The sequence below is a fragment of the Leopardus geoffroyi genome, chromosome B2 (assembly GCF_018350155.1).
Source record: "Leopardus geoffroyi isolate Oge1 chromosome B2, O.geoffroyi_Oge1_pat1.0, whole genome shotgun sequence".
NCBI lineage: Eukaryota > Metazoa > Chordata > Mammalia > Carnivora > Felidae > Leopardus > Leopardus geoffroyi.
In genome coordinates, this window is record NC_059332.1 from 143,973,629 (window position 1) to 143,988,831 (window position 15,203).

The window sequence follows — 15,203 nt, forward strand, 5'->3', positions numbered from 1 at the left end:
GTTTGAGCCCCGCATCAGGCTCTGTGCGGACAGCTCAGAGCCTGGAGCCTGCTTCAGATTCTGTGTCTCCCTCTCTCTCTGCCCCTCCCCCACTAGAACTGTCTCTAAAATAAATAAACCTTAAAAAATTAAAAAAAAAAAAAAGATTCTCTCCCCCCACCCACTCTGCCCCTGTCCTGACTCACGCTCTAAAATAAAAAAATAAATGAAATAAAAACACTATGCTATTATCAGATGTTACTACAGATATGACTGGAGACAGTTCATATGCCTTCTGGGTTTTAAGAATGCTTAAAATGCTACCTAACATTTACTATCCCTTTCCCACAGAAAAGCAGTAAAAATGACAAAGCATTACAGGATTACTAATGTTTTAACACACATGCATAATGCAGACCTTTTTTGATGGTTGGTAGATTCTTTTATTAACAATCAAAAAGCTTCACACTTACAATAGGAAAATAAGTGTTTCTCTATCGATTAATTAAATGAAAACTATCCAGGACTTTATAGGATTTCTGATGTGTGCCAGGTTTGATGCGTACCTAAGAAAACAGGACATTAGCTTGCCAAAATCATTAGGTATGACTGAAAATGAGAAGCAGTAATTTATAAAACATTTACCTAATAGCTTTCCCAAACAGGAGCTCCCCCGAAATCAAAACAGGAAATAGAATTTGTATTTAGACTTAGTTCGAGAGAGGACTCACAACACCAATCCATCTTAATTTTATGGTTCCGGTGGTACTTTTTTTAAAGGTATTCACTGGAAACTCAAATCTCATTTTAAGATCATGAATTTGAGGTGTGCAGTAAAACTGTAATTTCTCAACATCAAAGTTTAATTATTACACAATGGTTCAAGCAGTAGATTCTACCTCAGGCAGTATTTGCCTTGTGTCCTGTTGTCCTTCAGTACTAATCACGCTATGGCGTTTGAAGCACATTTAAAACTAGAGTAGGCACTGCTGACTCGGCCACAAAAATCCCTCTTGGATGAACAACACTCGGGTTTATTTCAGAAGCAGCCGCTTTTACCTTTTTTATTTATTTCCACAATGAAAAACCAGGCTAGACAAAATCTTAAAGTCTCATTTTCCACTGGATGATTAAAATCTTTATCTGTAATCTACCTTAGTCTCTTAAAATCTGATGGGGAGGAGAAACCAAAACCTTAGAGAACAGTGTGCTGTCGCTCACTCCCTCAACATAAAATCGAGGCAAAAATAGAGCCCCATAGAAATTTCAACATTGAATTTTTTTGAAATGCTAAAGCTTAGTAAAAGTCAAAAGGCACTGTATGAATCAGTAGTCTCTGCGTATCTTTGTTAGTTCAATACAAACCATGATCTGCCAGACTATAGTCAAAAGCTCATCTTTCAAAAAGTTCTACTTTTCTACATGGTCCATTTAAACAGAGTCACTGCCTTGTTTATATATACGTGTGTGCATACATATGTGTGTATATATCTATATGGGCATGCATGTGTATATATGTATATATGTAAGCAGTAATCACATGACTCCCATCTGTGCTCCACGAAAGTGACTTTACTGTGGGAGAAAGCATGGCAATCTTTGTCTCCAAAGTGTTTTCAATCCACAGGCACACAAAGAGCTACCACTGTCATCAGTGTCATCAACACTGCTGACAATTCAGAAAGCCTAAGTACTTTCTACTTGAATTCTAAAACAAAAGTGCCTTAAATTAAAAAGTTTTTTAACTTCAGTCTTCAATATTGAAACTGCTAAGTTACTCCATTTTTCCAAGCCAAAAAAAAAAAAAAATAGAATAAATTTTGAGGGAAAAAATAATACACTAACTTAGGAAAACATTCTGTTACTGGATAGGTTTAAGAAAAAACCTATATAGAAAAGATATTCCAATAGAAGGCAAAACCTATGTGGGTTGTTCACCACAACATTATTTGAATAAGTAACAATTAGAAACCAATGAAATATTCAGTATCGGAAATGTAAAATAAATTAGGAAGTGTCCAATTGATAAATTATACAGCCAGTAAAAATACAGAAAATAGTGAAACATGGAATGCATGACAATGTTAAGCCAAATTACAGAAAGGATCCCTGCTACATTTAAACAGTCCCACCTGCAAAAGCTAACCAGGAACATAATTTGACATGTTGGGTCACTGGAGTATGGGTATCGTTTGCCTTTACTGAAAGGACTAAACAATATAAAGTTTCTATAGTGACTGCACATTTTTTAAAAGAAAAGATAAAAAATGATAGAGTAACTCAAAAACAAGTCTTCGAAAAGAAATGTTCCTGGATGGGGACACGCTGCTGACCACATCCAGAAACCGACTCCTTTGCCTCTGTGGGCAGGCAGCACCTGATTCAGGCTGGTTCCCCCCACCCCAAGCGATGCTCATGAACAGGACTGGAAGGTGGGGGCAAGTGCCCCGCCAGAATGATCTGTGGCCCCATTCCCAACATTCATTTTATCAACAAGGCCCGACTCTGCCCATTTTGAGCATGTACACAACACATATTTCTGTCTGATGACAAAATTTCACACACAAGTCCTCCTATTTCTCCCAACAGAAAAATTCAAATGCACGACTATTTCCTTGTCATAATAAAGCAATTCTCAATTAGCAATCAAGTTATATTTTTTAAAAGACAAAATGGTGTTAACCCTGTGTAACATGTGACCAAAAATAATTAAAGGCCAATGGGTGATATCTACCGGAAGTACTAGTAGACAGAAGATTACTTACAAAAAGAGCAGTTTTCAATAGAAACACTGAACGTTTCCCTTGGGAAATAAATTTAATCTTCTATGAACAACTGGGGCAAAGGACCAGGTTTTCTACAACTGCAATACAATAGGGTCAAAAGGCTTCTCCAGTGGCCCTAAGGGCTGAGATATTTTTGATGGCTTTATGACGACAATTATAACCTCCTAGCTATTTCAGCTCTTGAAGAAAATGTTCAATCAAGACTAAATCATACAAAGCACTTACTGTTTTCCGTTGCCCAATAATAAAATTTGAAAACAGGAAGTTCATAGCATTAAATCGTGTTTATCAAATACTTGAAGAACCTACATTAAGAAATGCTACTATAGAGCAGCTTACTGGTATACTACGGTACTCTGCACTGCTATGAAAATAGTCGTAAAAAGCTTGTTCTGCTCAGTGTAATGATGTTTTACTTTTTGCAAGCCATGTATCTCTCAGTTACGTTCTCCCAGTTGATTACATTCCAAATAGCTTTTAGATAATCCGGTCTGACATTTTTATACTGAAGGTAATAAGCATGCTCCCACACATCAATCCCCAGCAGTGGAATAAGACCTATTGGAAAGAAGAGGGGGGGAAAAAAGCAAAAACTGTGAATTTCAATCTGAAATATTATTGTCTCTTCTCGATTATCCTATGCACACCAAATTACCCCAATTACCCTTTGCAAAATTCCCATCCATTTTTCAGCTTCTTTTACAAACAGAAAATTTGCCTAAGAATAAACACCCTATAAAAAATTTGAAACTTTACTCTTCGAAAAAATTTTTTTAATGTTTATTTATTTTTGAGAGAGAGGTAGGGGGAAGGGCAGAGAGAAAGGGAGACAGGGGATCCGAAGTGGACTCCGTACTGACAGCAGTGAGCCCCACGCAGGTCTTGAACTCACAAACTGTGAGATCATGACCTGAGCTGAAGTCGGATGCTTAATCGACTGAGCCACCCAGGCGCCCTTAAACTTTACTCTTTGGAGGAAAACGTGATAAATAGCAAAAAATTTTTTAAAGACTTGGGAAAATTAAGTACAGTATTTTAACAGCAATGCTTAAAATACCAACAAATCTATCCATGAGGCAATTCTTGGGGGTATCGGTAAGGATGCCATGTTTATGGGGTGGTTGAGCACCTTCCGAAGGTCCCAAGCAGTCAGGGGAGTTTTAGGAAAACTGCTCTGCTCCCAAGGCTAATAATGTCAGTCTTAGAGAATACAAAGCATCTATGAGACATTTATAGAAATAACAGTTAACAAGGAAAACTGAATAGGACTAAAGAAAAAGACACAAGTCTTAGAAATGAAATAGTATATGCAAAGAATTACTTATATTTATGCAACATTCATTTTCAAAAACTCTCCAACTGAATGACAGCCTCCTCTAGGAAAACAATGATCAACCAGTAGGTCTTGATCAGTGGTGAGGTATGTCATTCATCATTCATTATGAGTAATTAAGGTAACAAAGTTTATAAATGACTTCTCCCCTACATAAATTGCCATGACTTCCACTTATTTTCATTCCAATGGGCTTTCTTCAAGTGGAAGGGAAGCAGGTGTAGCCAGGCTTTACCTAGAAATTAGCCTTTTCGGCCAGGTGCCTTCAAAGATATACCCGACTCTCTAGTCGGTGCTCACAAATCTTCTGTTGGTTTTACAAATTCTGTGGCATCTCTTTCCCAAAAGAGCCGTTCAGATTTTGACTAAATCTGAATATACCCAGGAAAGTAAGTCATGTAAGCAAGTCTGCAGACGTGTGTAGAGGTAGAAAATGTGGCTGAGAGGCGCCTGGGTGCTTTGGCTGGTTAAGCCTCAAGACTCTTGGTTTTAGCCCAGGTCATGATCTCGTGGTCGTGAGATGCAGCCCCGCCGGCGTCGGGCTCTGTGCTAGGCTTGGAGCCTGCTTGGGATCCTCCCTCTCTCTCCACCCCTCCCTCTCTCTCTCTCTCTCTCACAAAATAAATAAACCTAAATAAGTTAAGTATCTTTAAAAAAAAAAAAAAAGTAAAGAAAAGAAAACGTGGCTGAGAACTACTGCTGATTGCCGTTAAGATGTCACTGTAGGTCTTGGGGTGCCTGGGTGGCTCAGTGAGTTAAACGTCTGACTTCAGCTCAGGTCATGATCTCACGGTTTGTGGGTTCAAGCCTTGCATCAGGCTCTGTGCTGACAGCTCAGAGCCTGGAGCCTGCTTCGTATTCTGTGTCTCCCTCTCTCAAAAATAAACAAACATTAAAAAATAAATTAAAAAACAAAAAAGACATCACTGTAGGTGCCTTACATCTGAAGATCAATGTCTCAGGACTATCTCCTAAAGACATTCTAATTCAATCTGGCTCAACACGAAAAAGGAATTGGTGAAGCCAGCCTGGAGCCTCTAAGCCAAATATTTTCCTGGACCAAATCCCCCAAAAGGCAGAAGTCTGGAAACCTGAGCTCTAGTCCCAGTTTGACCACAGGTGCTCAGCAGACGGGCTGCGTCCCAGGGCTGAAGTTGGACTCAGCTTATAGGTCTTTTCCTCTTTTGTGGTGTTTATCCAACTTCAGCACATGCAGTTATGTAAGCTTACATGAATTCTGTCCAATGAAGCAGAGTTTATGTTTAAAACATTTTTTGTTAGGGGCACCTGGGGTCTGGGTGGCTCAGTCGGTTGAACGTCTGACTTCAGCTCAGGTCATGATCTCATGTTCTGTGGGTTCCAGCCCCACATCGGGCTCTGTGCTGACAGCTCGGAGGCTGGAGCCTGCTTCGGATTCTGTGTCTCCCTCTCTCCCTGCCCCCCCCCAACACTCACACTCTGTCTCTCTCTCCTTCAAAAATAAATAAACATTAAAAAAATGTTTTGATAAAAAAAAACATTTTTTGTTAATGTATCTGTAAAATTACATGCGCTAATGTTACAAAACATCAAGGACTTTTAGAGCATTTCTGCTTACACAAGGCTCTGGGTATCATTTGTTAAGATTTAGTACATGCTCACGATAGGTTTAACCACTGCTCGTGTTCCTTATTTCAAGGTAAATGCTTTACAGTGAACCATTTCCCACTAATGAATGTGAAATAATCTTCAAAGCTAACCTGTTGTTCCTTCCAGGGGATCCTGGTTAAAACAAGCAGCAATCTGCAAGCGTCCCTGTTCCTTATTGAAACCAAGCCAACCCCAACCTGAGCCTTGGACGCCAACAGATACAGTGGTCAACTTCTCTTTAAATTTGTCGAAGGAACCAAAATCACGTTTGATGGCTTCCAGCAATTCCCCTGTTTAAAAAACAAATCCAAAAATACCCACAAGTGAACAGACTGCAACAATTACAATCAAGAATTCTATTCCATATATCAAAATATTCTTGTCGTATGGCACCAGAAACAACTGGACGACCTCATAGGGAAGACGTAACATAACCCAGTGAGCCTAGTTAGCACTGTTACTCCTGCCCTCACCCTGGCATCATAAGATCTCACGATTTGAATTCACATGTTTCTTACTGAACCAAGTTAGAGCAAGTTCTTCCTTCGCTGTGCTATTTCCATCAGAAAAGGAGTAATTTTTTCATTAGCTTTTTTTTCCCCCCCTTTTACAGAAAACTTTTACTTTGATTTCCACCCTACCTACTCTGTCTCGATTTGGGAATAGTAAAATTTTATGGCTGTTATTTGGTTCTTCCCCACGGCAGCTGAGATCTTTCTTATCACAATTATATAATTTTAAGAAGAGTAATTTTGTCTTTTATCACCAAACTGAGGGTACACTGTAAGAGCTACAGCCCTTTTATTCTCTGGCAATGTAGAATATAATTCTAGATGGAGCACATCAACTAAATCAAGTAGGCTAAATATATCACTTCTCTTATCCCACTGAGTTAAAACTAATTATCGTCGTGCCGGGTGGCTCAGTCATTTAAGTGTCTGATTCTTGGTCTCAGCCCAGGTCTTGATCTCAGGATCGTGAGTTCAAGCCCTGCAATTGGAGCCTACTTAAAAAAATTAAAAATTCAAAAATAAAAGTAATTATCTATTACAAGCACAAATGACAGAATAAAGTGGTACAGACAACCCAAAGTGGCAAAGTACCACTGGCTGAATATGGGCATATCTGACATTCTGCTAACTCACCAAACGTCAACAGTATTACATCACCGTCTCCACACCTAACTCAGAAAAAAAAAAAAAAAAAAGAATGTCCAGCTTCCCATGCTGACTTCCCCATTCACCTTTACTTCCAATTCCAAATGAGACTGCTTATCACAAGTACATGAGATGCTCACCATACGCCAATTAAAAACGAACAAACCCACAGAAACTTAAGGTGTGCACCAGAAGCCCAGGGACAAGGAGAGCTCTACTTATGCCCCATACCTTCCCTGGGGTGAGGAGGCTAATTAAGGTCGTCTGGGCCTCCACGCAGGACACGGTAAGTCACGTAAACCAGCCAGAGTGAGCAAGGTCATTGGCTCTGTACTCCGCGCGCTACCTGCACGTGTCCTGGAAAACCCAATTTCCTGGGACAACTGACTCTATCAGCTGGGGAGAGTAGTAAAATAACAGCAAAAAGCACTATTCGAAGCATTTTACATCTGATAACTTACTTAATTTTCAAAACGGATCTATTATTATCCCTGTACCTTACAGATGAAGAAGTACAGAATGATCAAGTGTCTTACCCCACCCAGGGCACTCACTTCTTCTAAAAACTGTTTCCTGGTCTTGTTCTAATGTAAAATACAGTACATTTTGACAAAAGTTGACACCATATCTGACACTGTGTGTGTGTGTGTGTGTGTGTATAAAATCTGAAGACACAATAACTCCCTGAATATATTCTCCGTTCCTACATATGTCCCTTTGAAAGTCACACCTTCGTTGTACTCCTTGCTAGGAAAAATATGCCACTGTGACACCTCAGAGAGAATTAACGTAAGAAAAGCAACAGCCATCCCTATCATGCACAAATGTAGCTAAGGCTGCACCAATATCTACCAACCTTTGGGCTCTCCGCCACCCTTAGGGCTCAGGTTCGTCCAGAAGATGGAATGATTGATATGGCCTCCACCATTGAACTTCAGCCCAGGCTGAAGAGCTACCTGAGTTGTAACGTCACCTGAAATGTAAAGATGTAAACATATTCTTTAAAATTCTTTCTTTTCAAACGTTCTATGCACCATTTGCTCTCTTTGTAAAACATCAGGTAATTGTACTTGCTTATCTGTAACATCCCTATAAGGTCCTAAAATCCCACAATTTCAAGATTCTACCAAAAAAAAAAAAAAAAAAAAAGATTTACTTAAAAATTATTTGTTCCAGTGGATTTTCAATTTCAATTAGTAACGTGAACAACTAATGAGAGATGAGAGGTCCGGCATCAGGGGCAAAGCTAGTAGAAAATTCTTTCCTGAGCTTCAAAGAAGTGAAAGTTTTCTTGGATAGAAAAGATTTCAGAGGCGCCTGGATGGCTCAGTCAGTTGAGCATCTGACTCTTGATTTTAGCTCAGGGCATGATCCCAGGGTCATAGGATCGAGCCCCGTGTCGGACGCTCAGTGTGGCGCCTGCTTAAGATCCTTAAGTCTCTCTCTCTCTCTGCCACTCCCCCACTCACTTTCTCTAAAATGAAAAAAAAAAAAATTATAAAAAAAACATTTCAGCAATAACAAAGAGAACAATAGAAAATAGTGGAAGGTTGAAATGTGTGCTTTCACAGACTAAATAGTAAATTTTCAGGGGCGCCTGGCTGGCTGGGTCGGTAGAGCATGTAACTCTTGGGTCTCAGGGTTGTGAGTTTGAGCCCCTCGTTGGAGGTAGAGATTACTTAAAATAAACAAGTAAATAGACTTTTTTTTTTTAAATGGTACATTTTCAGCTCTCATTTTCTAGATAGACAACTATTCATTGGAAAATAGTTCAATGTTACATTAACAAAAAATTCAGCATATTCAAAACCGAACTCGAGAATTTCAATCCCAAAGTTACTCTCCAATGGCCTTCCTCATCACAGCAAGTGCCAGCTATTTTTCACAGGGCATTTCTGATAACTTGTCCTTTCTTACTCCTTCCCTCACATATAGCCCACCAACATACTCACCGGCAAGGCCAGCTCTCCCTTTAAAAAAGATCCATGGGGCCCCTGGGTGGCTCAGTTGGTTGAGCGACCAACTTCGGCTGAGGTCATGATCTCACGGTCTGTGAGTTCGAGCCCCGTGTCAGGCTCTGTGCTGCCAGCTCAGAGCCTGGAGCCTGCTTCTGATTCTGTGTCTCCCTCTCTCTCTGACCCTCCCCCACTCATGCTCTGTCTCTCTCTGCCTCAGAAATAAATAAACATTAAAAAAAAAAAAAAATTTAAAAAAAAAAAAAAAGATCCAGAATCTGACCCCCTCTTGCTAACCTGGGGTACAGACCAGCAGCGTCACCTGCCTGCATCTGAGCCACCACCCCGCCCTGGTCTCCGGCTTCCACATGTGCCCCCCACACTCTGTTCCCAATAGTGGCCGGAGGGTTCCTCTACACCCCAAAGTGAGTGCAGCATTCTTGAGCCAGACCCCTCCAAAGGCTGTTCCTCTCACTCGATGAACCCCAAGTCCCTACAACTGGCTTCAGAGGGGCAAATCATCTGATCCTCTGTGTCTCCTCGCTGGCCCAGCTCTGGCCACACTGGTCTCCCTGCACGTACAACAGGGGCTCGGCATGCGCCCAGCTTACGGCTTCCACTGATGGCGGCTGCCCATCCCGGAACACCCTTCCTGAAGATAGCCTCGTGGTTTGTTCCCACATCTCTCCTTCAGGCTTCCGCTGAAACGTCACCCTCATCAGGGAAGCCTTCTCAAACCACAAGAGAGAATGGGCACTTCCCCACCACCTCCCCAACCTGTTTTGCTCGAGAGGACTTAAGACCCCTGGCATACTACATATTTATTTACTCATTCATCTGTCTCCCCACCAGAATGAAAGCTCCAATAACAACAAGGAATTCTTTGCACTGCTGTATCCCAGGGGCTGCTAGATTGCCTCCTACATACCAGGCACTTGATGAATGTTTGTTGATTGACTAGATAATTGAATATATTAAATGTAGCTTTTATGGAAGAAAAATTAATTCTCTGCTATCTGTACTTAAAAAAAAAAAAGTCACATTTGAAGACTTTTTCTACCTTGCTGAACAAGTAGGCAAAATAAAATAGTCTTTTCCAGGCCTTCAAGAAACTAAGATTAACTATTAGGAAAAATGGGAATTCCCTTGTTCAAGAAGTCCTAAGTGCTTATGGGACACCTGGGTGGCTCAGTCGGTTAAGCGGCCGACTTCACCTCAGGTCATGATCCGGCAGTCCGTGAGTTCGAGCCCTGCGTCGGGCTCTATACTGACAGCTCAGAGCCTGGAGCCTGTTTCAGATTCTGTGTCTCCCTCTCTCTGACCCTCCCCCGTTCATGCTCTGTCTCTGTCTCAAAAATAAATAAATGTTAAAAAAAAAATTAAAAAAAAAAAAAAAGAAGTCCTGAGTGCTTATTATTCACCAGACATTAAGAGGCAAAGTGGAAGATACACAGAACCACTGAGGACTCTGTGCTTAGGGAGTTTACATGATAGAAAAGGTTCTCTAATCTGCTCTTTGGGCACATCTCAGAAAGGAGGAGAGGGCCGAGTGATACCAGAATACACAGATAATCTTGGAGAGCTGTTTTAAGATGCCAACTTCTCGTTGTTGTTGTTGTTGTTATGTTTGCAAAATAATTTTCTTACAGAACAGTGTCTTAGTAATTATTCTAGGAAAGTCATCCTAAATATAAATGCTTGTATGTTTATATATTTCTATATACATATACATACACGTGTGTATACACACACATATACATGCGCACACACACGTGTTTTATATATATTTATATACATGCATACATATATATACACATATGTATGCATATATACATATATAAACACGTGTGTGTGGGTGTGTGTGTGTGCGCGCGTATAGTTTTAGTTTTAGAGAAAAGAGCCCAAATGGGGGAGAGGCTCAGGGGGAGAGGGTCAGAGGGAGAGAGAATCCCAACTAGGCTCCATGCTCAGTCTGGAGCCTGACACAGGGCTTGATTCCACAACCCTGGGATCATGACTCAAGCCAAATCAAGAGTCAGATGATCAACCGACTGAGCCACCCTGGAGCCCCTATATTGTTTTCTAATAAATCAACAGTAACTAAATTTTTCTAATGGGAAAGAAACATGCTTATTAAAAACTAACTTAATAATTGCAATCTCTTAAAGTTTAATCATTTTTAAGTTTGAACAGAAATTTGGGGAGCACCTGGCTGGCTTAGTCGGTAGAATATGCGACTCTTGATCTCAGGGTTGTGAGTTTGAGCCCCACATTGGGCATAGAGCTTGCATTAAAAAATAATAATGATGATAGGGGCGCCTGGGTGGCTTGGTCGGTTAAGCGTCCGACTTCGGCTCAGGTCATGATCTCCACGGTCCGTGAGTTCGAGCTCCGCGTCGGGCTCTGTGCTGACAGCTCGGAGCCTGGAGCCTGTTTCAGATTCTGTGTCTCCCTCTCTCTGTGACCCTTCCCCATTCATGCTCTGTCTCTCTCTGTCTCAAAAATAAATAAAAATAAAAAAAAAATAATAATAATAATAATGATGATAACAGAAATTTGGGAGGCTTTAATATCTGCTTTTAAGAATACTTTTCTTAAGTTCAACATTTTCTTTGGTTTCCATTTTTTTCCTGTAAAATACAATAAAAGTTAAATACTTCTGTTTGAAAAGTATTTACTTACTTCCTTATAATGAGATCGATGATGTTATTTCACTTACATTACTGCCCCAAATTTTCAAACATCAAAATTTAACCCTTCAATAGTCTTTAAAATATTTTTTTTAAATAAATAAAAGAAAAAGCTCTGCGGGTACTTAGTAACTTATAGGCAACATAGCACAACATAATGTAAAGCTTTTTTTTTCAGTAGCTTCTGTTACACAAGTAAAGATGTGATTGCACAAGGAAAGGATTGAAATTCAAGTTGTTTTTAAAATATTGAAAAGAAAGGTTCAAGTTGTCAGATGTTGTCACGCAGGAAACAATTTCACAATCGGGATATTCCCCACCTTGTCATCATTACCACATCTTTCCCGAATTTGTTATTTTCTAAAACCCCGAACCTTTTCCCGAACAAGTACCAAACTTTTTCCCCATGCTCCAGGTTCCTGTCACAAACCTTCCAGAATGTGGCAATTTCCTCTTGTTTCTGTTTAGCCAATTACTTCATCCACAACCGGGCTGAAATACTACACTTTCCCGCTAGATGCCCCCATTCAACAAGCTGCCACTGTCTGAAATTCACCCAACAAATTTCAGAGGGCTGAACGTCATCAAAAATATGCTTAAGAAAAAAATTACGTTTTGAACTGTGTAGCGTATTAAGCAATACATACAATTATTTTCCTCCTGCAAGCCACTGATCGATAGACTGAAAAGTGCAATACTATTTTGTACAGAGACATTAAAACACGGCATTTTCGTACACATCCCCAGACCCAGATCCACAAAGTCCACACACGACTGGTTTTGTCGACTGAGCTCTTTAAAAACTAAAGTGTGACGTCCATATGATAGTGTTACGCTGAATTCTAAAGTATTAGTAAATAACCACAAGCCTGTTTCAGTTTCCCACAAAATGGGCACCTTCCTTGTGAAGTCTGACCCCTGGTTGAGTTCAAGAGCGCGTGGAGCGGCCCCACGGAACCGAGGGGCACCGCGTCGCCGTCACGTTTCCCCGCGCGGTTTCTCACCGGCGGGCGGCCTGGCACCTACCCTTCTCCAGCGCCTCTCGATACCGCTCCTCGAGGACGTTCAGGTTGTTCACGTAGGTCGCGTGGTGCTTGCTGTGGTGCAGCTGCATTATCTGGGCATTGATGTGAGGCTCCAGGGCGCCATAATCATACGGCAAGTCGGGGAGGCTGTGCTTCTGCCTGGAACCCAGAGCCCCCAGCGCCGGCACCAGCGTCCTGCTCGAGCTGGAAAGAGAGCAGACACACACACCGATTCGCTCACGTGTCTACGCAGACAGGGCTGTGGACGTCCCGGCGCATCTGGGCCTTTCTATCGCTTGCTCGCTCGCCCTCCACATTCTCTGAAGCATTAAACGGCGCCGCGGCAGCACCCGGATGCGCTCAGAGGCCACCTGCCCTCCGGCAGGGAAGCCCGCGGCGTCCCCGCCACGCCGCGTCCCCGTAGGTACCCGGGAGCCGCCGAGCCAGCGCGGGTACGGAGGGAGCCGGGCCGCTGGAGGAGGCCGCCCGCACCCCTCGCCCTCGGGGCCGTGACCCGTCCCCACTGCTACGCGCCGCTCGGGGGCCTCACCTGAGCGCTGCCCGGGACAACATAGTGAGCGATGCCGCTAGTCGCTTTCCTGAATTCGAGTCACCGCGCCGACCCACCGGCGTACACTGACCCGCGTCCCCGGCGGCGCCGCAAGGACACCGCCGTCCTCCACGGGCTCCGCCCCCTGCGCCCGCCGCTCCCACACCGGGGGGGGGGGACGCGCAGCGCGCCGTCTCCGCTGCCTGCGCCAGCCCGCCCCCTTTGGGGGCCCAGGGGACCCGAGAAAGAGGCACATGAGGGACCTTATTCAGGGAGTCAGAAGAACCGCAGCGACCACCTGCCCGCTTCTGTGCGTGTGGCCAAAAGAAAGGCCATGCTTCCCCCCACTCCACGGTGTAAGATGGTACGACCTGAAGCCCCGCCCCTCGGAGGTCCGCGGGGAGGGCCTTGGCTGGTGGGGCCGGTGCTTCCCCGCCTCTTCGCTGCTGCCGGCACGCCGGGGTCGGCCTGCGGTCCGGCGACCTCCTCGGAGCAAAAGCTGCGGTTTCCCTGAGCTGGCTTGGCGCGCCCTAGGGGGCCAGGATCCCTCAGTGAGGAGGGTCCTGGGCGCTGGTAAGCTGTAGCAACAATGCTCCTCTAACCACTGCCAGGAGTGACCTTGCTTTTCTAATGAACTTGACCTTCGGGCCGGAGCCAAGCCCAGGGCCGTCTGATAATAGTGTTACTAAACGCGATGTGCCAGGGACTACGCAGCAGGGTTTATATACACTGATCTTTATTTCACTCCCGGGTAGGTATCGTTGACCCCAGGCGACAGTAATGAGCTCACTAAATTTTAGCAGGTTGCCCTGATCACACAGTTAATAAGTAAAATAGCGGATTAGAACCGAAAGTCCATACTTTCTTGATTACTAAGCCTTAGCAGTCAGGTCCTGAGTGTGTGTGTTGGGGATGACTTCCATGAACCAACTGCTCCGGAGAGTATTTTAAAGAGTACAAGAGGAAGGATTCTTTCGTGCTGTTTCTTACAGTGTAATGAGCTGTACTAATGCTTTCTCAACAATTAAAAAAACAATCCTGAATTGTGTGAATCCTCCCTGTATAGAAGTTAGGAAAGCTATACACTATTATTGATCTATGTTGGGTCCTTATTGAATAGAATAATATAACAGGAACCATAGAGTAGGTGCTGCATAGATTTTCAGCTACTCTCTTCCACCCCTACCCCCACCCCTCCACAAGGATGACTAGCATTTGGGTTGGGGAATAGTAAACAAGAACCACTGAGCTGACTTCCCAGCAAGAGGCCTGGGGCATGCTGACAGGAAACCAAGAGTATACGACCTGGCAAAGGAGGAAAATCACGTTGGGGGCAAGTTGTGCATGTCCTTAAAATCCAAACTTATGGTTGGATAGAGGAAAGCAAGAAGCATTTTAGTTGAAGTGAGACACATTGAAAGCAGTTTTTCAGTCAGGTAGTCTGACATCGTTACCACGAGGGGCAAGCTAGTTAGAACAGTATTGCTTGCGGGGCACCTGGGTGGCTCAGACGGTTAAGCATCTGACTCTGGATTTCGGCTCAGGTCGTGGTCTCCTGGGTTTGTGGGATCGAACCCCATGGGGGACTCTTTGCTGACCGTGTGGAGCCTGATTGGGATTCCCTTTCTCCCCACCCCTCCCCTGCTTGTGAGCTTTCTCTCTGTTAAATTGACCACCTCGGGGAAATGCCCTTTTGAACAAGCAACAATTGGAGGGTAAGGTAGTGACAATAACAGTCCCATAGAAGCATCTCTAACATCATATCTGTAACAGCTCCGTCCTTCCAGAAAACAACTTGGACTGTGAGCGTATCTACATCGACACCAAGGATTTGGGGGATACTGGAGGTTAAGAGAAGTCTTTTACCTTCTTTGACTGCCACACCCAATAAACAGGCCTCTTTTTTTCTTTTTTAGTTGGTCACTATATGAAGTATTCATTCAGTATTGGCCCAAGGAGTTAGATTACAATTGACTGGATTCTGTCCCCAATTCCTCCAGCCAGCTCAGGATGTCATCTGCCACATAGGCATCATAATTGTGCATTCCCCTTGAATAAACTTCCCAAGGCTACTTCACAGCCATCCTAAGACCTACGGC

General features: G+C 43.1%; 1 protein-coding gene across 1 annotated transcript; it reads right to left on the reverse strand.

Moving 5' to 3' along the window:
• Positions 1-398: 398 nt before the first annotated feature.
• SOD2 (superoxide dismutase 2) lies at positions 399-13,630 on the reverse strand. Its single transcript, XM_045500191.1, has 5 exons — positions 13,105-13,630; positions 12,556-12,758; positions 7,741-7,857; positions 5,838-6,017; positions 399-3,323 (listed from the first exon to the last, which is right to left on the reverse strand). Exons 1-5 carry the CDS (start codon positions 13,125-13,127, stop codon positions 3,178-3,180), a joined length of 669 nt encoding a protein of 222 aa, XP_045356147.1. The 5' UTR covers positions 13,128-13,630; the 3' UTR covers positions 399-3,177.
• Between the last annotated feature and the right edge of the window lie 1,573 nt (positions 13,631-15,203).